The sequence below is a fragment of the Notolabrus celidotus genome, chromosome 19 (assembly GCF_009762535.1).
Source record: "Notolabrus celidotus isolate fNotCel1 chromosome 19, fNotCel1.pri, whole genome shotgun sequence".
Taxonomy (NCBI): domain Eukaryota; kingdom Metazoa; phylum Chordata; class Actinopteri; order Labriformes; family Labridae; genus Notolabrus; species Notolabrus celidotus.
In genome coordinates, this window is record NC_048290.1 from 7,694,403 (window position 1) to 7,720,987 (window position 26,585).

A 26,585-nucleotide genomic window follows, 5' to 3' on the forward strand; every position below is an offset into this window, starting at 1 on the left:
AAATGCAAAGCACATCACTTTAAAATGTAAACTGGTGCTTTTCCAGGTAAGAGCATCAAGAAGCAACATTTTTATTTCAAAAAAATTTGCAAAAAACGAAGAGAAAGCACATCCCTCAAAACCCTTTTGAGCCTGCATTAATGGCTGTGGCCACACAGGGGCAGCAGAAACTAGACATTTTGATAACACTGACAGGCCCGAGACCAGGGCCATTCAATTCAATATTTGGTTGGGCTAAGGACATGAGCTGGGCTGGACATTTTTAGCAGATAGTGAGCAAAGTTAACCATTTAAAATAAAAACAAATAGATAAGATAAGAAACACATTGGATGTTTATTAACGTATTGCCACATCCAAACGGGCATAAACACAATAAAAGAGCAGTACTTAAAGTAACCCTATGCTGAAATACTGCTTCTTTAAATTTTACATTACAGTTACTTTCGGGCCACTCGAGGGTTGCTTTCGGGCCGCATGTGGCCCGCGGGCCACTAATTGAATAGGGCTGCCATAGACAGTCCATGTGACTGACCGTCAGCTCTTTTTAATGTGAAAAATATCAGCAAACATTAGCTTATATAGTGATATTATTCATATTGAGTTGTGTTTACGGCTACTGAATGAATATAAGTCAGAAATATTCCCTTTCTCTTAGTTTTTTTATGTTTCTTCCTACTTTTGAGGAAAATAAGTCTCTAAAGCTGTTAAATGCTCCAAATGCTAGTTGATAAATGTACCTGCTCACTGTAGGTGCTTGGAAAATAGTGTTCAGTAGATTTTTTTGAAGCTTTTCCCTCCCAAATAGGTTTCTATTTCAGCTGAGAACAACAGAAGAGTGGTGTGAATGAACTCAAACAGCAAACTCGCACGCAGAGCTAAGAGCTAAACAGCTTAAAAGTTAGCTTAAACTAACTATAAAGCTAAGATACATAGCTAAAACTCCGGCACACAACCTCCCAAAAAAGTATTTGTTGATTTTCCACTTTTAATGTATAGGTAACAGTTGTAAAACATGAAACTATAAGTTTTACAGGTGCTGTTAAATCCCTCTGCTTTCAGCCCATGCAGGCTATGCTAACATCCTCCTGGCTTTAGCTTCAAAGTTAGCTTACAGATTCTTCTTCTTCTATATAATATAACAAATATTGAGCTAATGGTCTTCTTCAGTTGTCATTCTTCGGCTTACAATCATGAAACACCCCCTCAGTGAAATTATTTGACAACTCAATGAAGTTGCTTCATGCTTTTTTTTTTCATAACACAGCACTTTAATGTGCGAATTATGACGAAATTGAATCCAAGTACAAATATTTTCAACATTTAAATATGTGAGAAGTTAAAGAGACAAAGTCAAAGTAACTCTGTGTAAGGTGCAGTTTTCTATAAATATCTACCTTCATCAAACTGCCACATTTGTTAATCAACAAGCAATTTTCTTTCACCGAGCTGCTGCTGAAAGTAAACTGAGGTCTTCTGACTACTAATATAGTAAAATCAAATAAATCCTTTATGGCACAAGTTAGAATACATGGCAAGGCCTGTTTAAAGGGCTGAACTAGGCTAGTGCGTAAAAACCTAATCTAAACAAAGAAATGTAATGCAGCAAACATACAAGTTACCATCACTCACTAGTTCTACCTCTGCACTATTGGTTAACTACTTCTAGAGTTCAGCTACAAAAAATGAATTAAACCTTTAGACTGAAGCCTTAATGCACATCTTTTATGTAAGTCACATAGTGTTGGTTATTCAAAAAGGTGAGTGTATGGCCCGGGGTAATTAGAGCTTTGAGTTTTTATATTTTCCTGTTGAAAATCAAGAGATGTATAAATCCCGGGCCCTGAAACTGTGCAAACTTTAACATGTAATCCTAATATTCAACTTTGACTTTTCCTGAGGGATCCACCACTCAAAGGAGCAGGACAAATATACTATACTATCAAATATAACTGTATTCCAGACTAACTCTTAACAAAGTGTGATGCGCATGATTTTTATCTAAAGTTTGTTCACAACTTTGTCTAAGAAAGCTTTCATAGACATTAATAAACTTTTCAAAATACAGTCTGTGGCAGAGGATCAAAATGTCACAGATGACATCAAATGTCATCTGCCAAGCAGTAGGCACTCATATAAATACAGCTGTGGACTGCAGTGCTGGAACATTGTAGTGAAAATCATCCTCTTTCAGACTGGACCTGCAGGACACAAGCAGACGCCCCTGACGGTAGAAGAGGGGTGATTATGAAGAGTACCAGAGAAGGTCAGGATGGTATCAGAGCTCAGTGTCCTCTCTGATGTCTACGCTGGACTCGTGTCTTTCTTTCAGGCTGCTGCTGTGGACCGGAGGGACCTCTGGGACGTGAGCCAGAGGGTCTGGACGAATCAAGTATCTGAAGAAGAAGAAGAGAGAAGGAGTGATCAAAATGTGTACAAAGAGCTGCATCATGGGAGCTCTGCATTTACACACTTTCTCTTAATACATCTCAAATCACTCGCTCTTCACTGCAGGCGTCAGATTGTTTTCAAAGAGAGGAAAGTCATTGTGTAAAGGAAGGCGAGCTAAATAAACAAGTAACCCGAGGGGTGCACTCGCCACTCTTCATCACGAACAGGAAACAGCTATTGCCATGGATACTAGTAGGGGCACTCATGGCCAAGCTGTTGTGTTAAAATCATGTATCACAAAACAAGATGGGTCTGTTCTCTTTTGTAAACAAGTAAGAAGTGATTTTTATGGTGTTAGCAGACCAAGTTTCAAATATTGCTCCACCATACCATCTGGTTCTCAAGCTCCAACATGTTCCTTTAAGGTGACAAAAAGTTAGCTTTGTTTCTCTCCTGTTGGGTGCCAGCAGATAGTTTACTGTCGGTTTTTAGCAAGCTGTAACCTCTGGTCTCAAAATATGAAGCCCATGTGGAAGTGTTATAAACTGCAGTTCATTGAGCGTCCACTTGAGGCTGGCTGCAGAAACACCGGAAACCACATACACACCAATTCAAAAAAGACGATCTTTGCAGCAGAAATAAACATGTTTACAGACTGGTTCAAAAAACGGCTTGGGTCTATGTAGCTAATTTCTCTATCGGCACACACTGTACGGGGGTGAATTTATTTCTAACGCAACAGTTCAGAAGATATTAAGATCACGAGTTTTGCCCATTTATGGATATGAATGACTTGACTGACAGGCGGGAACACATAGCTGTTGGCTAAGAGGCTCGAAGTCCGCCTCTTTACCTCACACTAAGTTTGGTTGAGTTCAGCATTTCCAATATGGCTCCCGCCGACAATTGGCTTCAAAACAGCGCTCAGGAACAGATGGGTGATGTCATGGATACTACGTCCATTATTTCTACAGTCTATGGTTTTTTATGCTTTTGAGAAATTAAAAAGGTTGCCAGCTTTGGATGGAAAAAAGTTCAGTGAGTGAACTTGCTGAACAGTAACTCTGCAGCATGTAAAACTGAGGCTGTAAGAGGAGCTGAGAAGTCTGTGATAATTCACCTTTGGTTTGTGACTGCAACCATTTCATTAAAGGAGAAATTCTTACACGATGTCATTGAGCTCCAGTCTGGTGTCAGGGGCAGGGTTGATCAGGACGTAGGACAGCGTGTTTTGGTGCTCATTCTGCTCATCTGAAACAGAAACATCAAGAAGTCTCACAAATAAGCGTCACACACATCTGAGCTATCGTCTAATTTTCATCTGCCTCAGACACCCGACTTCAAAGCTCACCCTGGAGGTATCCCAGATTGACTCTGTTCATGACGTCACAGGCTGTCAGATTAGTGAGGTCCTCTGCAAACAGAACACTTTTAAGCACACACAGACGATAATGTTCCAGAAATAAATCCATAAAAATGTGGACTTACTCAGTCCGTCTTCACCGTATCCGGAGGTGGGCAGTCCGAGATGTCTCATGCGGTTTCGGACCAGCTCAGACAGCTCCTCCCTCTCAGAGCGGCGGTACAGGTTGAGGCGCTGCTGAGCGATGCGCTGGGCGTGGTCCCTGCCGGAGTCCCGGCTCACTCCCTGCCACCTCACGCTTTTCTTACTCAGGCGCCGAGCCCACTGCATGCTCTTCTTCCTCAGCAGGGGGTGATCTGTTGGGTCATTGCTGCGAGAGTCATCTCGACTTTCCTTGGTGTCCTCGCAGTCGTCAACGCTGACCGAAACCTGTGACTAGGGCAGGGAGACAGGAGGTCATCTTTGTCCTCATGCTCATCACAATTAATAGCAGGACATTTCAGGTAGCTAATTCTTACTTTAATCTAGCAACATTAAAAGGTTACAGTTTTCACATGTCCTGTACATTTTTAAACAGCAGCGTAATTCTCCAGAGAGGAACTTTTGCTTATTGCTGTCTTGTGGCTCAAAAGGTCTTTGCTGATCTTGTCTTGTACATGAGTATTTAGTGTTTCTTCACATAAAAGCTTATCCTGCTTTCTTTCTTTTGACGTTTAATATATCACACATTGCTTTGGAGTATGACAAAAAGGCTTTAACAGCAGCATATTATTAATCGCTTAGTCTGACACCTACCCCCACCAGTGGTGTCAGACATGAAAAATAACCACAGACATCATTACTCTTCTCGTTGATAAATTTGTTGCTTTTTAAGGTCATAACGAGGCATCAATAATGATTTCAGTCTGTTTCAAAAACAGCCCAAAAGTCCTCATCAGAGCTTTAATGGACTGGCATATGTTCTCTATATATTCATGCTTCCCAGATGATGTACCTTTATGGCTGCTATGCATTTTTTCTGCACTTCAATAGAGAATAATGTATGTACCCCTCAAAATTATAAGATAGCGCTTTTGAGATCACAAGCAAAAATCAAATCAAAGCTATACAAAGGAGATTTCAACCAATGAGCCTTAGCTGTGCTTAAGTTAAGTGCTGAAATGCAGACATTAGCATGCTTACATTGGAAGCTTAAACTAAAATTGATTAAATTAGAATGTCATTGCAAGTTAGGTTTCTACTATTGACTTTTTGCATGCTTAAGCCCTTAACTGCTACGGTACAAAATGATAACCTATTATCAGGTCAGTACAAGCATGTTAGCATTACAATTATTGAATGTTGACAGGCTAACATGCTACAATAGGATGGGGCACATATGTTGATAATTTAAAATAAACAACCAATCAAAGGTAAGAAGACACTCAGAAAACAGTCAAACTGAGCACAATGAATCTGAAAATGGGACAACAGAGTCTGTAGGTAAGAAATGTCAAATTGGCTGCTGAGTTTGACTACCACTTGCAGAGCTAGCACCACAAGCCTCCTTGCAGGCTAACATCCACATGCTTGTGAAGATCACGCAGTGGCTACATGCCAATCTAACTAGACACAACTTTACATTTAACTTTATCACAATTTTCTAGATCTTGCTATACGAAATCATCTGCCATCTGTCATCTGTGCTTGTTTACATCCAAGCATCATGGCAGTAGCCAATTCACAGATACAGTCCTGACTTGTGGGGACCTCAAGTAAATATAACCTCAAAGAGCAGCTAGCAATGCACTCAAAATAGTTTTTTGCATTGCTGTAAGTTAAAACATCTCTGAGATCTCACCTCAGAAGTTGAGAAAATGTGGGATTCTGTCCGATAGATCCCGATGGGAATTTCAGCACTAGAGGAGCAGAGTTTCTGGAAAAGCCTGCCGTAAGTACTGATCCACAGATCCTCCTCGGTTACTTTCATCTGCAGCAACATAGAAATACTTGAGCATGCAGCTGTGTCAGATCATTTCTTTTGTTAATACATATTTTCTTCCATTACTCACAGCACAGAGGTATCCTGATCCTGGAGTTGTGTCCAGCCCCAGCAGCAGTCTTGCAATAAGGATCATGTAGTCCTTCACGAAAGACTGACATGGAATCACAGAAAACACAGTTACAGCTGCTCTGAGTATTAAAAAGAGGATAAGAAGGAAACAACTGGAATCAAGGAAAGTGAAGTGAGTTTCTCATATTTCACTGAACACAAGAGGGCACTTTTGCTCCGTCATTTTATCATCGCTCTGTTTCTTCAGGTGGTTCTTTTTCTCCGCTGTGCTGCTGTATGACACATTCATTTCTTTCACCTGGTATTTAAAAGAGTCATTTGAGGTTTTTAGCTGTAGGTGTGTACCAACCTGATACAGCAGGGTGTCCAGCATGCTAATGCTGAACACTCTGCCTGCTGCGAATGGTAGGCGAAACATGAAAGCCAAGTTGGAGCCTTTATCCCGCTCCTTCTGTGGGGGAGAGGCAGGTTAACAGCTTTTAAAGGTCTGTCACTTTTTTTTCTTTCAATGTAGAAAACAGATTGAAATGGCAAACAGTGACTGACTGCACTTAAAAACTACACGGGGAAAAAAAAATCCTCTGTTTACAATCCCTGCGCATGATTCACTTCCCTGTGAGCCCTCTTGTTCTATCTTACCTTCTCCAGCTTGGAGAGGGCCAGTGAATAGCAGTCCTTTGCTCTGAACTGCATGAACCGCATGTTGGATGGATGAGTAAGCTCTGTGATGATACTGAGACTAGGAAACAACCTTTAACCAGAGAGAGAACATGATTAAAAAAGAAGAACAAAATGAACCAGAGTTAGAGGAAATGATTTGACTTATTTCTATGACTTCATGTCATAATAAAGTTATTATTTAAGCAATGCTGCTGATGAAACATGGCTTTTATGCAGCCTGCAATACACAATGATTTCAGGACAGGGGGATTTAATTCAAAAAAGTCCTGAATAATTATAACGGTTATTATGATTAATTACCTGAACATTGTCTGTACATTCACAATAGTTTTGGCATCAGCCATGTAGTCCTCCTCGGCACTCATTGTGCTCTCTTTATCCACAACAACCAAATTATCAGCGTAGATAATGCCACACTGCAGCAGGCTGTCCAGACTGAAACACAGACAAACACAAGTACACACAATGAGCATAGAACAACAGGAGATAACTTATCTGGAACATCCATTTAAATCTCCAGAGAAGCACAAACTCCTCTCCAGTGTGTTTTAATATGAGAATAAAAGTAACACATAATTGAGGATTGAATTGGGATTTAAAAAAAAGCTGGTCTTACTTGTCTATGGCACCAGCCATGTAGTAGACCATAGGGAAAGAGCAGATGGCCTCTAAAAAGTGATTATCAGGCCTGCGGGAAACATAAGGATATAAAGGAGAACACATGTTCCCTTTTGTTTTTCATTATCTCAACACAACACATGTCTCAGTAAGGTGAAAAACAAAAAGAAATGAATATTTGAATATTTATAAACAGACATCAAACTTATTTACTTACCCAGACAAGCTTAGAATAAGAGTTCAATGAGTACTTATTGAGATGAACTTCATATTAGAAGCACTTCTTTGTTCTTATTTGCTATTTGTATGAGAGCCTGGAAGATTTAAATCAAGTTCTCCAGTGTGTACTGATATGAAAACTTGATTTCTGGGCATACATAGCACAAAACTATGGAAGCATTCATTTAAAAAATCCAGCTTTTCTGAGTTAATTAAGTAACTATTTTGGAATTACAATAAAAGTTTTTTTATTAAAAATTAAAATCTGCTATTTTTCAGGATAAATGAGTTACCAGCACCTCAAAATCCCTTTAGGAGCTCATATTTAGCACATTTAAAGCTCCTGTGAGGAACTTTCAGTTTGTGTTGATTTTAGCGCCCTCTGTGGACAAAGCAGCACATCTTATATCTTTGTTATTCTTGTCCTATAGATGTCTTCTGATGACATCACTCACTCACTGTGAATCTTTGTTGTGGGAAATGTAAGCAGGCTGTTTCTACAGTGTGCTGTTAACCATTTCTCTGACACCTATCCGACTGCACTGGTTACAAACATTGAAACTAGCTTTATAGAAACTATCAATCACGTTGATAATGGTCTCATTTTCTTTTGTGGGTTACATATGAGCAGTGGTGTTAATTTCAGTCAGGTTCAAGACCAATTAAAAACTCCTTATAGTAGCTTTAAGTTAGCAAACATGCCCCCAGCTGTTTAGTTTCATGCAGTATTATTTTGGGTTTCAGACAATGTGACTCACTCCTGTCTTTAAGTAACATACTGTAGATGGTTCTGTTGTCAGTTTGTTGATTTCGTGTAGGCGCATTAGGGCTTTGCAGTTTTTCAGATCTGCTGGACGTTTCAGTGTTTCTCCAGGATCAGACGATCCGATATGGCATGCTAAGAGGGAATTGCATAAAATACTGGATACCCATGAGAGAGGCGCCCTAACTGAGGCAACGTCTCTGATTGATTCAGAAAAATAGATCAGATTTTTTAATCATTTCATTAAAACTAACTCCAAAATAATTATCTCTTTAATTAAAAAAAATGATTTTGTTTCTTAAATCAATGCAGTACATTTCTGCAGAACACACCACTTGAAGAAATGAAAAACAGTTTCAACATGTATTTGATGGCATGCACAGAGCTTAAAACACCTCCATCCCTTTGCAGCACATGCATCAGAGCCTCACAGCTAAGCAGATGCTGGGCAGTACTTCACTTAATTGATAATATATAGTAAAGTTAAATTTAATGTATTGTAGTTATGTGCTTTTATTAAAAAGCACCCTGCAGAGACAGTTGCATGTTAGTTCATAATCTTTGCATAATCCCAGAAAAGGTTCCTCCTCATGCCAGCTCATTAACTCTCCACGTCAGCCATCACAACAGCTATCAGAAAATTCCTCCTTATAAATGTGAAAGCAGTGTCTGTCTCAAAAATGACACATCTGTAGAGCTCTACATTTAGGGTAAACAATTTACTTGAGCTCAAAACCCGTCATGTGTGATGTACAGTATGTATAATATTGTGACCAGTGTTGCTGCTTAGTGTGTCCAAAGCACGAAGCATGAGTCCATCTGGTGCTGAGCGCACTCACAGAGATTCAGTCGCCTCATTACTGAAGTCCTCCACCCCCCTGTCAGAACATTACTTTATGCATCTGCCCAGTCCTGCTGACTACAGACCCAAGGCTGTCATAAGTGCTCGAACTGCGTATCCAAGTGTGTGGGTGTTTGTATTTGTGTGAGAGTGTGTGTGTGTGTGTGTGTGTGTGTGTGTGTGTGTGTGTGTGTGTGTGTGTGTGTGTGTGTGTGTGTGTGTGTGTGTGTGTGTGTGTGTGTGTGGAGTGATAGGAAGGCAGAGAGAGAGCGAGAGCAGCACGGAGCGAGATAGAGAGAGAGAGAGAGTTTATTGTTTGGAGCGTGTTTCTATGGGAGTCCTGAGAGCTTGCATGTGGGGGCTGAAAAGGGACACACCAGGGTTGTCAATGAAAGCTCGCTCTGGTTTTTCAGCAAATAAATCATTTTCTTCATATTTTTCTCCCCTTGTAGAAATACATATATCATTCAGGTTCAAGGCAATGCAAGTTGCTATGGTTACTGTCTGCAGCTACGGAGTGCAGCTTTTTTATTTTCTTTGTCGTTCGAAAACACACCGTCACCATGAGCAGTAACCTCACATCAGGAGCGACAATAGAGTTCCACCTCCGCAGCCTTGGCCTAAGTGCTCAGCTGACGTGAGCTTTTAGCATACTTCATATTTTCCCAGCGTGGAGTAGTTAAAGACTGAAAGGTGAAGGGAGGATAAAGAAAGGTGCGTGTGTGTGTGTGTGTGTGTGTGTATAGGTGAACTCACGGGTTATCCAGCAGTAAAACAATGGGGTTGAGTTCTTTCCGAGGTCTGTAATAAGCTCTGAGAGGCACAAGAAAGTTATAGAGACCATTCCCAGCAGTCTCAGCCGACACGATGATGAGCTTGTTTTTAAAACCGTACGCCTTAGCGTCCTCAAAACTGTTGTGCCTGCATCCCTGCAAAATGAAAACAAAAAAAGCAGACAGGTATTTGAGGTTTGCTTTTGCAGAAGTGAAGTACAGAGAAAGGAGGCAAGGAATGGAAGGGAAGGGAAGAGAAGGGAAGGGGGAGGCAGTAAATAGTTGAGTGACTAAGTTGGAGGAACAGCGACTGCCCACCTGGTCCAGTCGTAGGCAGCAAAACGGGGCTTTTTCAGCCAACAGATGGCACAGGGTGGGCGAGCTTCCAATGTACGGAGAGTTAGGGGGATAACCTTTCACGTACCTGCCAACCAATCCAAAACGCATGAGTGACACATCTCATGGAAACATACTGTGTTCCAAAGATTTGTCAGGTTTTTCTTGTTGTGATTTCTTGTTCTGACAGGAAAAAAAATATAAAGCTGATTCTGAGTGTCGTAGCCATTTGGAAAGAAAACGAAGGTATGCAGAAATCAGCCAGTGACTAATGCTGGATAGAAATGTGCCATCTTTGCATAGTAACCTAAGAAATCAAATGTAGTTGACACAAGAACCAATTAACCAGGTTAAACAAAAGTGGCATGAACAGCAATAAAAAATGCAAAACATCTTGCATTAAAAGTATGACGTAAAATTAAAGTTATATTATCAGTTAAATACACTGAAAGTATCAAAAATAATAGAACCCCTCAAATCAGTGAACATTAAAATGTATTTTGCTACGACAGACCTGTTCTTAAATGCTGACACTTATTCTGCTTGCATCTTTTTAATCATATTTATTTTCTTCTCTGCAAAAGTGGAGTAAAAAATATAAGTACAGTTAAAAGAAATCATGAAGAACTGTTATTTTACTGGAGGTTACACAACAGCAGTGTCACCTTTCAGGGTTTCTTACACCAGGAAACTCACACTGCCACTCAAACTCATCTAAATAAACAACAGCACAGCAAATCTAACTTCAACTTAAGTAAAGCTGGCGCCAGGTAGTGACACAGAATTATCTACATTACATATTTTGATTCCTTTATGCTATGTGATTATTCCTCTGCCTCCCAGTGGTTATGTTTTGTGGTAACAGTGTTTGTGTTCACGTCAAAACAGAGAAACACCAATCTTACTCTGTGGATGAGTGTCCTTTCTCATCTGTGAACACTGAGTCATCCTCTGATTGGTCACTGAGGAGGTCACACGGCAGAATTGAAGAGGAATCAGCTATCTCCTGAACTGGAGCAATGCTTGGCCGGCGGCCCCCTGTTCCGTTCACCGTTGGGGGGACCAGTTTACCAACTGATACATCAGGAGGGCTCGTATTCTGGAGATCGATAGCCACAGTGCCTGGAAATGAAAAGGAACCAACTTTAAATCACACATATAAAAAAAAGTGTTTCAACTACCAGAATTGATCAACATGAGCAGTTTGTCTTCACTCTTCTTTCACTCTCACCCATGCTAGCGAGGATGCTGTGCACAGGAAGCTGTGAGGGTCCCTCAAAGAGCCCCGCTAGAGTGCGGCCCTTCTCTTCTCCCTGGTTGAAGATGAAGGCTGAGTTCTCCTCTTTAGTAATGTTGATGTAGTAGCAGGTGTCAGTGGCAGCCATGATGTGGCGCGGGCCGGGGTTCAGCAAAATGCTCTTGTTCTCCTCCCTCTTTATACCGATCAGACACACCCCGTACCTGCACATCATGTAACTGCTGTTAGAATTTAATGATGAAGATATATCCTAAAACAGTAAAGCCTTTAAAACCAGGAACAAACAACTATTGGACATTTTATCAACACATTTTGCAGTATTCGCATAGAAACAGCTAGTCTTGTATGGAAAGCCAAATGTGCCATAAATTAATTTTGTTAATGCTATTTCCCTCCCAAAAAAAGTTTATTTCCTGTCATTATTTCAACCAAGAACATTGCTATCCAGAGGGCGAATATTTGAACTGTCTCCTGTGTGACGACTTCCATTGCATCCAGGGACATGCAGTTGTGTAGCTCTATCAAGTGCCATCTGTTTTCCCCTGCTAGCTTCCTGCAGTGGTTGAGCTTAGCCTACAGGAATGTTGCTAGATGTGAGAGACAGATGGACCAACTGCCCAAAACTCTTGCAACCTCCCCCTGCAGGTGCCTAGTCTTGAATTGAGGAGTGTTCTTAATCAAACATGCACTCAACAAAGTTTATTTACTTTATGGCATTTTGGTTTCTCCTCTCCCTTCTTATTTTGATTTGATTTTACTTTATTTTATCTTTGTTTAATCTTTATCTTTTTAGGGCGCCTTTTTAACATCTGGCAAGGGACTACAGATGTAAATTAGCCTTTTGGCTAATTCTGGCATATTTACAGAAGTGTTAACGATGCATGGTCCTTTTAAATGACCATGCATCCTCATGTATCTACCATGCTCTGCACAACAAAGCGCCCACTTGCTTTTTTTAGCACCATCTTCTGGTTTAAATACTGTATCACAATATGATACGCCCTCTGATTTTTATGCTAGTATACTGGTCAAACAGGCATAGAAGATGCAGCTCACTTTTTAGACAACAAAATAGGTATTGAAGTGCGCCTTATACACCGAATACCTGGTAAATGTTTTATGTTGCAAGAAAATGCCAAAAAACACAACATTGGGCATTTTTCCAGTGGAGCCATGAGCATTTCCTTTGTTTTGTGCAGCCAGTAGGTTCAAAATTTCAGTAACAAAGTACTGGCTATACAAAGTAGGAGGAAGGGCTCTTACATTACTGTGTTTGATGGACTTAACTAACTGTAAAAGATAGCAGTGTGTTTAGGAATAAAAAAGTTTGAAATTATGGCACATTTGGCTTTCCATACAGGGACATTCTACCTTCAACAAGCACATCTAAATGTCAGTAATTATTATGTTTAAGGTCTTTTAACCTTTAAAAATGCTTAATGAAAGAAGAGGTCTAGGATATAACCCTTGTAAAATGCCACATATCAGTGTTTTGGCTTCTTTTTTTTATTTTCTAGTGAGACCAAAGGGTAAAAATAAATCTGAAAACAAAATGTTGGAAAATACATTACAACCCCAGGCAAAGTTTGATTTCATTTCCAACTTGTCAGCGTCTGAAAGAGACGCTTTAGCTTGCATGTCAACTCACTTCTTATGAGCATGAAAGGAGGCGTATGTGAAGCTTTTGCCATTATACTCTCCAAAGAACTTGCTGTCACACACTCGGATGTGGTAGACCTCGTTGCCGGAGCAACATCCGTACTGCCTCTGCCACTGTTCAGGGGACTGTTGTCCTTCTCTGCATTCATTCAGTGAAAACACAAAACACAAAAGTGTGACATATCAGTAAACCGAAATTAAAGAAAAATGTTCGATTTCAGGAAGTTAAAAAAAAAAACTCTGGGAAGCAAAACGCCACTTTTGAGAAAACTATTCACAATAAAGCCTCATTGTGATTTGAAAATGCTACATCTCACCCAGAACCTCAAGGCCCTGCTGATTCTATGTTCTCGGATGAAAGCTAACAGCTTGATTTTTCTGTCAGTCAGTGGAAATATTTCCACAAGTTTCTTTTTAGCCTTTTGCTAATTTTAATCATTTCTAAAGTGCTTTGGTTGAGTTTAATGGGCTATGAGAGACGCTCAGAACAATCCTAAGTGGGCTGTTATTTGGTACTTATTTGATTTTATATAAGACCTCTTATAAATCACATCTCCCACTCCTTCTACTGTATGCTGCTGTGAAAGACTTAACAGAATTAAAGTTATCATCATAACTTTTGGTCCTTTTATGCTTTTATCCTATTCTTAAAAGTTTGATGACTTTGTAGAATAAAAGCTGAAAGTTTTACAACCTCCAGTGTTTTCTGGAACACAGTCAGTGGCATAACCCATTGATTTCTCCTCCATGTGGTTCCCCTGAGCCCCTGACATCGGCGTCTAAAAGTGACACTTTAGCATGCTGTGAGAAATCATTTCCCTACACAGAGCTTTTCACACATGCTAAAGAAAATCAATTTCCTAAGTTTCATGCACTCTCTTTCCCTCCCTGCAGTTTTCCCACAAAAAAAATAAATAATTGGATAAACTCAGACTTTCTGTCTTTGCTTTGGCAACCTGTCTGCCGGTTCTTTAGAATATGTATATACAAAAGCATAAATGAAAATGTGACTGTGAGTTTGAACTTTGCAATCACGCTCGAGAGAAATCGATAAGCCCAAAGAGGCTCCCTGGATTTCAAAGAGGACTGACCGTCCGCGGGAGGTGTGTACAAGCAGAGTGACGAGGGTGGAGGTGGCAGGACACACACAGTTGAGAGCCAGCATGGCGTATTTGAACTCCTCCTCACACACGACATGATCTGAAAAGGAGAGAATGAGATGGTCAGGAAGACCGCTGAAGAAGAAGTGAAAGTAATATGTGTAACTGAGGTGAGGTGGCTGAGAAATGGAGGATATTGAGGACATTTTTAAAAATATACATATCAATATCTCTTATCTTAAAAGTACACTATTAATATGAAAAGTAGTAAAGGTTAATAAACTCAGTCTGAACAATCTGAACTTGGAACCAAAAAGTTAATGGCGTTAAGTGTAGCCTAACTACAGTCATTCTTGAGGACAGCATCCCACCGGCTTTATCAGGAAAAGCTCAGAATTCAAATTGCCTTTCTGTGTTCACAACAGATGTAACAGATGGCTAAAAACAAATTTAGGGAAACATTTGCACGCCAAAACTTTTTTAGGCAGTTGGCACCTCATGGGCATTTTTGTCTGCTGCAAATTTAACAGCCAGGTGCAGTATGGCTAACTTTAATCCACCATATTTTTACAACCACTGGGTGCCAAAAGCAAGATTTGTATTACAAATATCACAAGACTGGGCTCCTTTGGGGAAACTTCTGCCTACAACATATCTTTAACTATTGGTAGTCTTATTCTCCTATATCTTATATTTCCCTTTAACATTTACCATTTGAATTATTGAGTTAATTATATAATTTTGTAATTTAACTTTAGAAAAGTAAAACAACAAGATGGCCACATTTTTGTTTCAATGCTTGATTCTTTCAGGAGTCAAAAGATGATTTTCGAAGTCACAATTTAAGGACATTGAAGAGTTGCAGGCAGACTCCTGTACACTGTTTGATTTTCAAAACTAGAGTTTTCAAATGTTGCCAGTCAAAGAATTTATGATAGAGTGTGCAGAAGTTTGTTTGCATTTTTTGACCGACTGATTCCTACTAAGACACCTGTCTTATGGAGTAGATATGTGAATTTCTATTATTTAAAATACCGATAAATTAATATAAGCTCCATTTGAAGACAAAGAAAACGATTAGAAGCCTGCTGCAGCAAAGTCCATAAGGTTGATTTTAACATCAGTCCCCCCTCTGACAAGGTAAAAGCTAACCATAGCTTGTGGGGGATTTTGGAGTGACATCCGGCGGGGGCAATCAGGTGTCAAGAAGGCCTAAGCCACCCTCTGGCAAACCCTCTAGAATCACCCTTACTTGGTGCCTTTGAGACACTTCTCTCTGTTGAAGATTTTAAAGCTACGTGTATTAGGTTCACTTTTTTCTGCTGCATATGTTCCAGACACTGGACACCTAAGGCCATTTTTTGGTGCACAAAAAACACAAGATTGGACGTCTGGTCCACCAAGTGTTTCCTTCTTACTTCTTACAAAACCTTAGAGGCATTTTGGTCTGTCAAAATTTGACACCCAACATTTGCTTTAGGGTCACTTTTGTCAATTGAACATTTTTCCACCATTAAAAACCCAGAGGACACCTACTGGGCACCATAGGGGACAGCTGTGACTGCTGAATTCCCCCCTTTGGGTGCTTTGGAGACATGTTTGTCCAGCAAAATCGCATTGCCACATTGACATGGAATTTCATTACTGATTTAAAGTTACTTTTACATGTTTGGCATGTGCATACAAAGCAAGGCAAGGTTTTTTTAGAGCCAAGTTTCAACCAACAGGATGAATGCAAGTTCAATTTCCCCTCTCCTTTGAACTTATGAGACTGGATGCTCAGTTTAGTGCTCCACTTTATTTACCCTCCAGTCGCTAATTTTGTCAGCCTGACCCAACGCCAGATTAAAGTAATTATGGGCAGGTACGCCTTAAAAAGAACTCAAAAGATGCAGTTATGCTCTTCAGATCTAGAGATGATTATTTGAGGGTTAACTGATGTAATCCACCACTCATCAAAAAATGGCTGCTTTTAGAAGAGATACTGGACAGACATCTGAGGGATAGCAATTTATGCATCTCAGCCAGAGGGCAGATTAATATTTCAGTGACAAGTTTAAAAACTCTCACCAGCAAATTTAACGTGGAACTTGTTTTCAGGTTTGAGTATCTGGACATAAAGCGGGCAATTTGGAGCAAAATCCTTCACCGCCCAGGCTCTCAGGATGGTTTGATGGTCCTGTGGGGAAACATTCAAACACAACACATTTATACTCTTTCTTTTTAAAATTGATCTCCTTTAATTAACAAGTAATCGTTTTTATGATTGACTGCATTAATGACTTGAGTTTGGGTAAACAACAAAATGAAAACTCGTCATCGCTTAAGAGTTATGGCAGACAGTTCAGAAGCTGTTGTTGTTCCTACCGCGGCCATGCGATCCACTTCATTACGACTGCTGAGGATGAAACAAGCCTCTGCGTCGTCCATTCTGCAGCGGTGATATAAGTTGATACAAATATTACAAAAGACAAATGTTCAAACTCAGCTGAAAAAGACAATCAGCCAATCAAAAGTCAAAGAAAAGACCTTTGCCCAGTCAAAGGAGATAAAAGCACCACACTTTCATTCAGTGTTTAATGTAGTACTGCGTGCACACAGACAAACACACAGAGAATTGCTTGAAATGCACTATCTTGTATGTGTGCTGTGAGTGTGGAACTGTTTCTGCATATGATTAACACAGCCAGGAGAGTGCAGGATGCAAAACAAGCGTGGGCGGACTTGATATGGTGCCAGATGCAGGATGTAAGCTCGACACACACACCCAGTCCTCTAATTCTAATCGCTCCAGCAGAAAGCTGCCAAATGTTTACAGTGGAGTTATATAACTCATTTCATTTAAGTTACACTTTGAGGATTTCTGCTTTCAGATTTTTATTAACTTATGGCAAAACATTTTAACAGGACTAAAAGACTTGCTAGTTTTGTTTTGTTAAATCATTTTACATTTTTACCCTGCTGTGTTAAATAATTAATTCTGATTGGTCAAAACCCCTTACCAATGGTGGTTAATTCTCTTCAGCAAAAGCAACGCAGGGGAAAACCTGATCACACATGTCATGTCAAATCAATGTTTGGAGAGGAGTCCGGTTTATTTTATCTCTGTCTGTTGACACTGTGGCAAAAACGTTAGTGTATGTTCCAGCTGGTTTGGAAATAATGTGACAGATGTGAGAGAAACCTGAGGAGCTACTGGGCCCCAAGCACCTCTGACAGGGAAGAGTAGTGGAAGATCTCATCCTGTAATCCAGACACTTGTGAGACAAGACCCAGAACCAAGTCCTGCTCAACTTGTCAAGGTTGTTATTTGCCTAACCACCTACTCAATATAAGGATGATTGTTTTCCTCTTTATCTTCTTTAAAATTGTAAATTTTTGGGGAATTATCTGTCAAATCACAGCAGGACAGGCTTCATTAATAATGTAAATTCTAATGGAGAAGGGCTGGAGAATCATAAAGATATTAAAGGTACAATGTGTAAAAATGGGAATATTTTTGCAGTATCTAGCAGTCAGATTGTAGACTGAAACACTCCCTTGCTCATCCCTCCCATTGCTGAAGTTCCAGATGTGACGGTGGCATTTGAGGACATGGAGCTCCTGTGATGCATGATGACTAAGTTCCTACATTTGTAAAGTTTTACTATCAATACACAACAACAACAACTCTTTTCTTCTTCTTCCTCTCTCTAGTCTAACTACTGCTTTTCCAACAGCCACTCAATATGTACAAAAATGGGTGCTGGTTTGTCCCTTCTGTGTTACTGTAGATAAATGACGGTGCAAGATAGCAATGTCCACTCCTTATGAAGCACACTAAGGGCTCATTCTAAGGATGTTATATTCCATTTCTACCAAGTCTCTTCTTCTAAATGCCACAAAATCTTAAACACTATACTTAATATTCTTACAGAAAGTCTGTACCAATAACAAGTCAACTGAAATGTATGTGTGAAATAATTCATATTTACATACACGCTTGTGTATGTCTCTGTGAAGTACTTTGAGTCATGCATGTAATGAAGGCTACATAAATAAACCTGACAAACAGATTGACAGCAAGTTTTTCAGTCCTTTCATCACTGCTACATTTTGCCTCATAGTCTCATTCATAACCCTTAAAATAAAAATCCCTCAGAGAAAGGGGTCCATTTACAAGCTGGGTTTCAAAAGAAATGGTGGCTTGAACGAATAATTACAATGTTGTGTAACTGTGAAGCAACACAAAAGCTCTGACAAGCCTATTTATTAAGAGAGGAAAGAGAGAATATTGGGGTGACTTCAGGGAATGGAAGGACAAAAGAGATTAATGTCCTATTGATGATTTGAAGCGATTTATTATTCATGTAAAGTATAAAAAGTAAGGAGCTATTCAAGACAAAATCTACAAATCCACAAGATACCTTTATTATTCTCCTGAAGCATCAGAAGATGGAACTTAATCTACTGAATATCACACCCACCCCGTACACTACCCCACCCAATCACTGAGAACCACTAATCATTCTCTCAGTAGCCCTGTTGGTAATGAAAAGAAGTCAGAATTAGCTGATTTGTTTCACCTTTAAGTGAAGTAATTACAGCAATCACACAAATCAGTGTAATTTCTCAGGACAGCTGCACTGCGGATGAAAAAAGTGTTTTCCAACAACACAACAAACAAGCAAGAGTTCAGCAACAAGGCGGAAGTTGACAGACACGACAGCCGCTCTGTTAGAATAAACTAATGCTAACACCAACAACACAATGACAATATAAACACATTATTGTTTAAAAGAGAGATATTTTACCATCTGTTTAAGTTTATCGTTAGCATGCAAACCTTTGGTAGCTTGTTTTGCACTATTTCTGACATGTTCACATTTATATCTTGGCTCTCCTAGAAATCACCTGGCTGTGTTGAATACTTGATTCTGATTGGCCAAAGCCCCATAACAACTGTTATTATTCTGTATAGCAAAAACGACCCTAGGGACAGCCTGATCACACAGGTCACACATTATCATCCCATAAACCAGCACGCAGTCTGAGATCCTCTGGCAGTGTTCTACTTGCTGTTCCACGGTCTAGACTAAAAACTAAAGGTGACAGGGCCTTTGCTGTCAGAGTCAGAGTCAGTCCCTAATTTTATTTCACTACTCAGGACACACCGTTATAGTAAAGCTTTTATTTCGTGAATTTATTTTAATTTTTAACCTTTTACCTCTGCTTTTACTGTCAGCTTGCTTTTATTGCTTCTCTGCTTTTATCGTGTTTTTATTGTTTTTGTGAAGCACTTTGTTACTTGTATTGAAAAGTGCTATACAAATAAAAAGATTATTATTATTATCAAATCAAAAGAGTTAGAGCACATTTAATGTACTGTTAATGATTTATCCTCTTCCTGTTGACATTGAAAAAAACCAGCAGAGAGAAGTAGATGAGCAGAAATTAGCAAGGGATGCTAAAACACACTAGAAGCTGAGTGAAAGAGACGTCGATCAAATTAAAGAAAACAGACACAAATCATGAACATGATTTCTGCTTTGGCAGTATTATTGGACTGTCTGAGTGAGAGGACCTTTTTATGGGTGGTGCTGTTATTTTCAGCATCTGTTCAGACCGTTGATGGAAGAATGCAAATGTTTTGACTTTACAGTGAATTAAAATGTTAAGTTGGATGCTAGTTCAACCCATAGACTGTACAGATAATGGTCATAGTATCAGTGACGTCACCCATCTGTTCCTGAGCGCTGTTTTGGAGCCAATCTGTTGAGGTAATGCTTAACTCAACCAAATTTAGTGTGAGGTAAAGAGGCGGGGTTTGAGCCTCCTAGCCAACAGCTGTGTGTTCCCGCCTGTCAATCAAGTCAGTCAGGTCCTTATTTGGGCAAAACTCGTAATCTGAAAATCTTCTGAACTGGCGCATTTGAAACCCCCCCCCCGTACAGTGTGTGCCGATAGAGAATAAGCTACGTAGATCCAAGCCACTTTTGAACCAGGCTGTAAACATGTTCATTAATGCTGCAAAGATCGTCTCTTTTGAATTGGTGTCTATGTGGTTTCTGCAGCCAGACTCAAGTGGACGCTCGAGGAATTGCAGTTTATAACACTTCCGCATGGGCTTCATATTTTGAGACCGGAGGTCGCCGCTTGGTTCAACCCAAAGTTGGCCAGTAAAGATACCATTGCCATGGGAGCACTACCAACAGTCAGAAACGAGATACTGTTTTTTTATGCTATATTCACTGTTTATAAATTGTTTTAAATCAAATGGTGTCAACTTGTTTCTATCTTTGAATGGTAGCTGGCTAATCAGCAGGACAATGCATAGTTAGCCCATGGTCATGTCAAGGTCTTCTCACCCTGTCAGGATTCTATTTTGCATAACCACCGGCTAACTTTCCATTATCCCTGACTTAATGTTGCTTTCGTTTTTTTCAAAGATCCTGTGTTTGTGTAGATTTGGCGCCCTCTGTGGACAAAGCTATACCTCTCATCTCTTTGCTGATTTGTCCCTGTTCCTTAGAAAGAAGTGATTTTTTAAGCAAAAACTTCTAACAGTCAACACACGCTGCCTTAAAGCCCTCACATTGGGCCAATCGGTGAGATGTTTGAACACCAGAGAACAGTTCTGATAACGTTGTCATAAAAAGATTTAAGCTGTCCTTCTCTGGGCTCAGAGATGACAGGATGAATCACTCACTTTGCTCTCAGCAGGTCCTGGTCTTTGAGGACTGATCCTTGAAGATAGATGACCCTTTGAGACCACAGCGGGATCTGCAGCACTCTCCGCACCTGGAGGTCCATCTCAGTCGGGCACAGTATCACCACATAGTAATCCTTTAAGATTATGAAGAGACAGTTTGAGTTTCAATGCAATGAGAACCATGCAGAAGGAATAGATGTCATAAAATCTGGTAATGAATGTTTCATCCTTTAAATATCCTTCAAAAACACCATGTAAAGTTATTTCATATTAAATCTGCATGTTGTGTAAAATACAGAAATATTTCTTCTGTGTTGTGTCATACCTGCAGTCTGGGATGGGCATAGAATTCATTTAGAAAATCCATAAGCAGGTCTATTTTTAGCGCGCTGACACACAGCACTACATGTTTTTCTGTCTGCGCTCTGTGGCGGCTGTAATTCCCTCCAGACTTCTGTCTCTCCATCCACAGGTAGATCAGCTCCTCGAACTGACACAACACAACAAGCTGAGTGAAACCACCACGAGTCAAAGAGACACATTTACCTAGCATCACCCACGTGTCTCCTCACCTGCAGAGGCAGCACCACCAGAGCCACACAGATCATGATGACCACAAGGAGCTGGGACGGCCATATGCGGGGGGTGACGTCCCCGAAGCCCACGGTGGAGAAGGTGACGATGCAGAAGTAGAATGAGTTGAAGAGAGAGAGGTGTTTACCTGCTCGCTCCAGGTGCTGGATTCCACATGTGCTGTATGAGACAGATTAGAGTTAAACTGCTTACAATCAAACTCTATGGTAGCGTTTATGACTACAGCGTATGACTACAGCTGGGCGATATCGAAAAATATGTTGTCATAATAACACTTTTCATATCAGTGGAAATCAATAATTTTCACAATAACTACCAAATCATTCTTTCATATAATTTTAAAGGCAGTTTTTTTTCTCCTGAGTTAAAGTTGAAGAAACCAGATGTTTGTTAGCTTGTATGTGGGATTTAGCAGTCTAGGAAATAACCAAAATATCTTAACTTATTAATTTCAGTGGCCTTTCTTGTCCAGCATGTTTTCACTCTGCTTTGAGCTGGTAGGTTTTGTGTTTTCTTCAGTGTCGCTGTTGCTCGTTTCAGCTGTGTTTACATTCCGCTCCGGATGCCTTTAAGCCCTGCCTACCTCTCACCCTGCAACATGATTTGCTGTTCCATGCCGACTTCTTCCTCTTTGTAATATTGAGTGGGAACTAGCAATTAAGACACACTAATGCCCCCCTTTCATAAATTTGTTATATTTATTTTGAGAAAAATAATATCCAATAATCATCGTTGTCGTTTTATCGCCCAGCCCTACGTATGACTCACTATAAACTGGGCCAAATAAAGCAGCTCCAGTTTATCTGATGACTCCTGTTTATAATGGAATAGAGCGATCAATAATGTCCATTTGCAGAGTTTCAATAAAGCAATAAAATAAAGATTTAACTATTACTTTGTTTGCAAAGTTTTCATATCTATAACTTGTTTGATTAGTTTTGAATCTATCATTAAAAACAAAAAGCAGTCTCCGATGGATCCCAAGCTTTTTATTTTAGGACTTTACCCAAATAATCATAAGTTTACCATGAATGATCAGATAATGATAGATCTGAGTCTTTTGCACGGCAAAAAATCCATCGCAATGTTTTGGAAAAATATATAAACAGACCAAGTTTATCATACTGGGTAAGACAAATGCTTGTAACCCTTCCTTTGAAAAAAGTGACATATATTATAGAAGGAAAAAGGGACGTGTTTGAAAAAATATGGGGACCCTTTACTGCCTTTGTGAAAAGTATTGAGCTGTCAGATGATGAGGAGAAGGAATGAGTTTTGTCCTATGGTTTTCTCTGATAGAAACCTCAATACATATTGATTGAAGCTTGTGGAGATAATATGATAGTTTTATTTTTTGATTGTGTACTACCCTTTCAAGGTATTTTGTTATATTTGTTATATTTGCATAAAGATGGCTTTTGGTCTGAAAAGAAGTTTGTTTTCATGTTTAATGTTGGTGGGTGCTTTGGTTGTGAGGCGTACATCAATTTGTTATTTTGTCTCTAAAATGTGTAAAAAAAAAAAAACTCAATAAATATATTGATTGAAATAAAAATTATTTAAAAAAGCAGCCTCACCCTGTGAAGACCAGGCAGAGCAGGGTGCAGATGAGAATGAGGACCTGGTTGAACATGGCCGAGTTTGTCCTCTGGATCGCTCTGTGGACGTCATTCTACCCAAAAACAACAACACACTTCAACATGAGAAACTGATAACTCAACTCCACTCACATAATTAGTTTAGCTCTTTATTGCAAACGGAGATGGCATTATAGTTCTATCCTTTAATGTGTTCTGCTACAGCAGTACAGTGAATCAGCATGAGAACAGCATGATAAACTGCAGAGAGGAATTGCACTCAGTGAGAATCCCTCAGGGTGCAGGGAGCAGAAATAAAGCAGAAAGATGTGTTGTTACAGCTGCAGTACAAAGGACTAAGCATTAAGGTCTGCGTAAATCAGAGAAATTACATGGTTCTGATACAGACTGGCTGTGAACTGACCAAGCATAGAGTGACTCAGTGCCTGGTCTTAACAAAGTCATTATCATGTTGATTAAAAACAGTTAGTTAGTAGACACAATTAAGCTAATGTTTTTGACTCACGATCATGTTCTCCAGAGCACACTTGGCAAGCCAGCAGTTGAGAAACACGGGGATAAAGATATTCCTTATTGAGGGCCAAAAAATCTGAAGAAAAAATTAGACACTTCATTTTCTAATGGATCAAAGTATTTTCCAACATGCACCTGAAAAAACAAACATGAAAAATTGCACGTTCAGGAGAGAAACTTGACACATTGTGGTTGAAGTGCTTTACATGAATAAAGCTACAACCTGTTCTTATGTGACATTTTACACAATGAAGCCCTCCGGTTTACAGGGTCACTTTTAAAACCGTAACACCTGGAGAAACGCATTCGCAGTGGGTTCAGAGAAGACTACTGTCACAAGCTATTTAATCGAGTGAATCACAGCTTCTCCTTTGTTTTTTTAAAGTACACACACACACAAAAAAGATAGAACAAATAAAAACAAATTAAAGAAAGAGAAATCACGTGAATCACAGATGTATGTGATATCATTGTGGACAGCATGGAATGAAAACACTGCAGGTAATCTACCAATCAGAGACGTTCAGCAATGCAGGCCCTGCCCCCCGAAAGTCTTGGGACCTTTGAAAAGTACTACCCCCAAAGCAGGGGCTTTTCAGGGAGGAGATTAAGTACCCCTGAACTAAATTTAGATTAGGGTAAAGTCTCCAAATTGTGAGGTAGATGTTGGAGATTTGCTCCAAAGGTGACATCACTGATTGGTGAATCTCCTTAATTGAGCATAATAAAAGTAACACTTATCAAACAGAAACTTTCTGCTCTGTTCTTTGTTGCCGAGTCAGATTTGGGGTAAACAAGATCCAGGCATATCTTATTTATATCTTGTCATTTTAAATTGAGAAAAGCGGCTTTGTATCGGGGCAACAGTGAAGGAGGATTCTGGAGTGCTGAAATAATGTGTATCAGACAATGGCTAAAGCCAGGGTTTTCAAAGACACTAATCTGAGATTATTGAGCTATAAATCATGTGACGCTACTAAAAAGCTAACAGAGGAGCAATATAAAGCCTGAAAATGAGCAGAATACCCTTCTAACTCTCTGATGCTAACCTGATATCCTGAGGAAAACAAGTAACTGCTAGTAGTTGTGGATGGCTTGCAGAAATGAACCAACTTGGACAAAAATGATAACAGTTGTGAATTCAATTAGAATTGCTAAGTATAGAATATCTATTTGTGGGCATCTTTGCTGACTAAATCTTAGGGTGTGCATAGTATATCATTTTAAAGTACAAAAAGAAAACAGTAATCTGGTATTTGCCATCAGGAACAGGTTGTTTTTAATTGTTGGTATCAGCTAAAAAATCCACATTGTGCATCCTTTTAAAATAAAAAATATAAATATGTATAAGCCATTGATGAACATTGTAGTTTTTCAAGTTGCATGCTATTGTTGGCTTGTTAGGTTATAAACTCATCTCCTGGAAAAAAAAAAATCTGCATAATTCTTTCAACAATTCATTCAGTAGTAGTTGGGAAAATTCATTCTGGATTATAATTCTTAACCCCATAGCTAGCGTGGCTGAAAACTTCAAATTAAGAGGAATTAGTGTGGCAGCTTACATTTATCATTTGTGGAAAAACAAACTGAATGTAATTTAGAGCATGTGTTTAATCATTGGAGAAAACAAAGATATCACGTGTTCCAGGATTGTCATGATAAAGAAGGTTTTACCGTGATGATGAAGGGAACAGTGTTGATCATCTCCAGAAGAAAAGACACCTGGAAAATCTGCTCCCAAATGTTCCCCTGAAAAGAAAAACACTTTTTAACAGTTCTACCTGTAAGCACACAATAGACGGTGAGTCATCCTGAGACGTGCTTCTTAATTGTAGTCTGTCACTTCTATCGACCACTTAATCCTTCGCCTCCACCAGATCCTGTAATTACCGTCTGTCCTTAATGTAGCCGTGACAGATGACTTCAGCTAATTGCGCCACTTATGATCTGTCAATCTCTCCGACTGTAAGTTTCTAATTGTACCTGACTGTATGACAGTAATCACATCGATGTGCTTTGAGTCTGTGAGGTTTTTGTGTCTTACCTTGTAGCTTAGGTACATCAGTAACATCGTCTCCAGGAAGCTAATGATGGCGACAATCACCTGTTCAAATAAAAACAGGAATTGACCCAGTCATAGAATTCGTGTTCATTCATATTCATGTACATACTCACACATTTTCACTTAAGCCATGGTCTTCTTGCTCCCATCATACAAAGTGAAGTTTATAAAAGTTTTGCTTATCTAAAGAGTTTTGTTCTCTGTCTATTTTCTCTCCTGTGACTCACTTGAATGGCCCAGACAGGAAGCTTTCTCTCCACCCAGAAGATCAAACCCCTGACAAACAGAGCACACAGCAACACTTTTAGCAACAGAGAAAAATATAAACATATCCTGTTTATCTATAAATCCACAACATCATAGAAGAACTGACATTTTAAAGCTTTTATACTAACAGTGAGGGGTGAAGTAAGACCTTGTATAGGTAATGTATTATCGCTTTAAGCAGGTTTGAACAGAGAAAGATGTAATACTGTAATATCTGTTGAACTAATTGAATCTGCAGACTCATATCAAGGTATTAAATCATGTGAGTGCATGTTAGACATCATATATTGAGCTATAATAATGAATCATAATGAATGTTGCTCTAACAGGAGGCTGCAGGATAGGTTTTCGCTAATTACCCCCAATTAGCATAAAATGTATTTTAGTGGCTTACCAGTTAATCTCTCTGTCCTGTACTGATCCGTTCCATGTGCTGTCAAAACTGCAAGACAAGCAATGATGAGGGCAAGAAAGAGGGGACAAAATACAGCTTGAAAAGTTAATGAGAAGAATAGAAGTCTTTCAGCGTTTTCATTTCAATATAGCATGGTAAAATACAGTTTTAATACTGGAAATTATTACATAAATTTGTATTAACCAAAAAAAATTAAAATAAAATATGTTTTTATAATTTCAATAAATTAACTCCTCCAGAAATTTTATTGAAAAATGACCTACTCTTCTCTTAATATGGAAAAAAAATTCTGTATTGGTCAGTCACTGAACCAGTTGGTATACCTTTACAATGACGATATAGTAAAGTACCTTTATTACACTGCTGTGTTAAATACTTGACTCTGATTGGTC

General features: G+C 39.3%; 1 protein-coding gene across 2 annotated transcripts in view; it reads right to left on the reverse strand.

Annotated features, from left to right (window-relative positions):
• Positions 1-418: 418 nt before the first annotated feature.
• Positions 419-26,585, reverse strand: part of kcnt1 (potassium channel, subfamily T, member 1) — a 40,638-nt gene continuing 14,471 nt past the window's right edge. For both annotated transcript variants that reach the window (XM_034708885.1, XM_034708886.1), the window contains 27 exons: positions 26,173-26,220; positions 25,739-25,787; positions 25,494-25,553; positions 25,124-25,198; positions 23,442-23,525; positions 22,916-23,010; positions 21,317-21,497; positions 21,070-21,234; positions 20,742-20,878; positions 16,421-16,484; positions 16,124-16,232; positions 14,045-14,153; positions 12,943-13,092; positions 11,268-11,497; positions 10,942-11,158; positions 10,019-10,124; positions 9,684-9,856; positions 7,103-7,174; positions 6,787-6,921; positions 6,445-6,556; positions 6,155-6,256; positions 5,804-5,887; positions 5,593-5,721; positions 3,878-4,187; positions 3,741-3,803; positions 3,556-3,640; positions 419-2,394 (listed from right to left, as the gene is read on the reverse strand). In XM_034708885.1, coding sequence (XP_034564776.1) covers positions 2,277-2,394; positions 3,556-3,640; positions 3,741-3,803; positions 3,878-4,187; positions 5,593-5,721; positions 5,804-5,887; positions 6,155-6,256; positions 6,445-6,556; positions 6,787-6,921; positions 7,103-7,174; positions 9,684-9,856; positions 10,019-10,124; positions 10,942-11,158; positions 11,268-11,497; positions 12,943-13,092; positions 14,045-14,153; positions 16,124-16,232; positions 16,421-16,484; positions 20,742-20,878; positions 21,070-21,234; positions 21,317-21,497; positions 22,916-23,010; positions 23,442-23,525; positions 25,124-25,198; positions 25,494-25,553; positions 25,739-25,787; positions 26,173-26,220 — 3,262 coding nt within the window. In that variant the 3' untranslated portion in view covers positions 419-2,276. The remainder of the gene's footprint in view (positions 2,395-3,555; positions 3,641-3,740; positions 3,804-3,877; positions 4,188-5,592; positions 5,722-5,803; positions 5,888-6,154; positions 6,257-6,444; positions 6,557-6,786; positions 6,922-7,102; positions 7,175-9,683; positions 9,857-10,018; positions 10,125-10,941; positions 11,159-11,267; positions 11,498-12,942; positions 13,093-14,044; positions 14,154-16,123; positions 16,233-16,420; positions 16,485-20,741; positions 20,879-21,069; positions 21,235-21,316; positions 21,498-22,915; positions 23,011-23,441; positions 23,526-25,123; positions 25,199-25,493; positions 25,554-25,738; positions 25,788-26,172; positions 26,221-26,585) is intronic.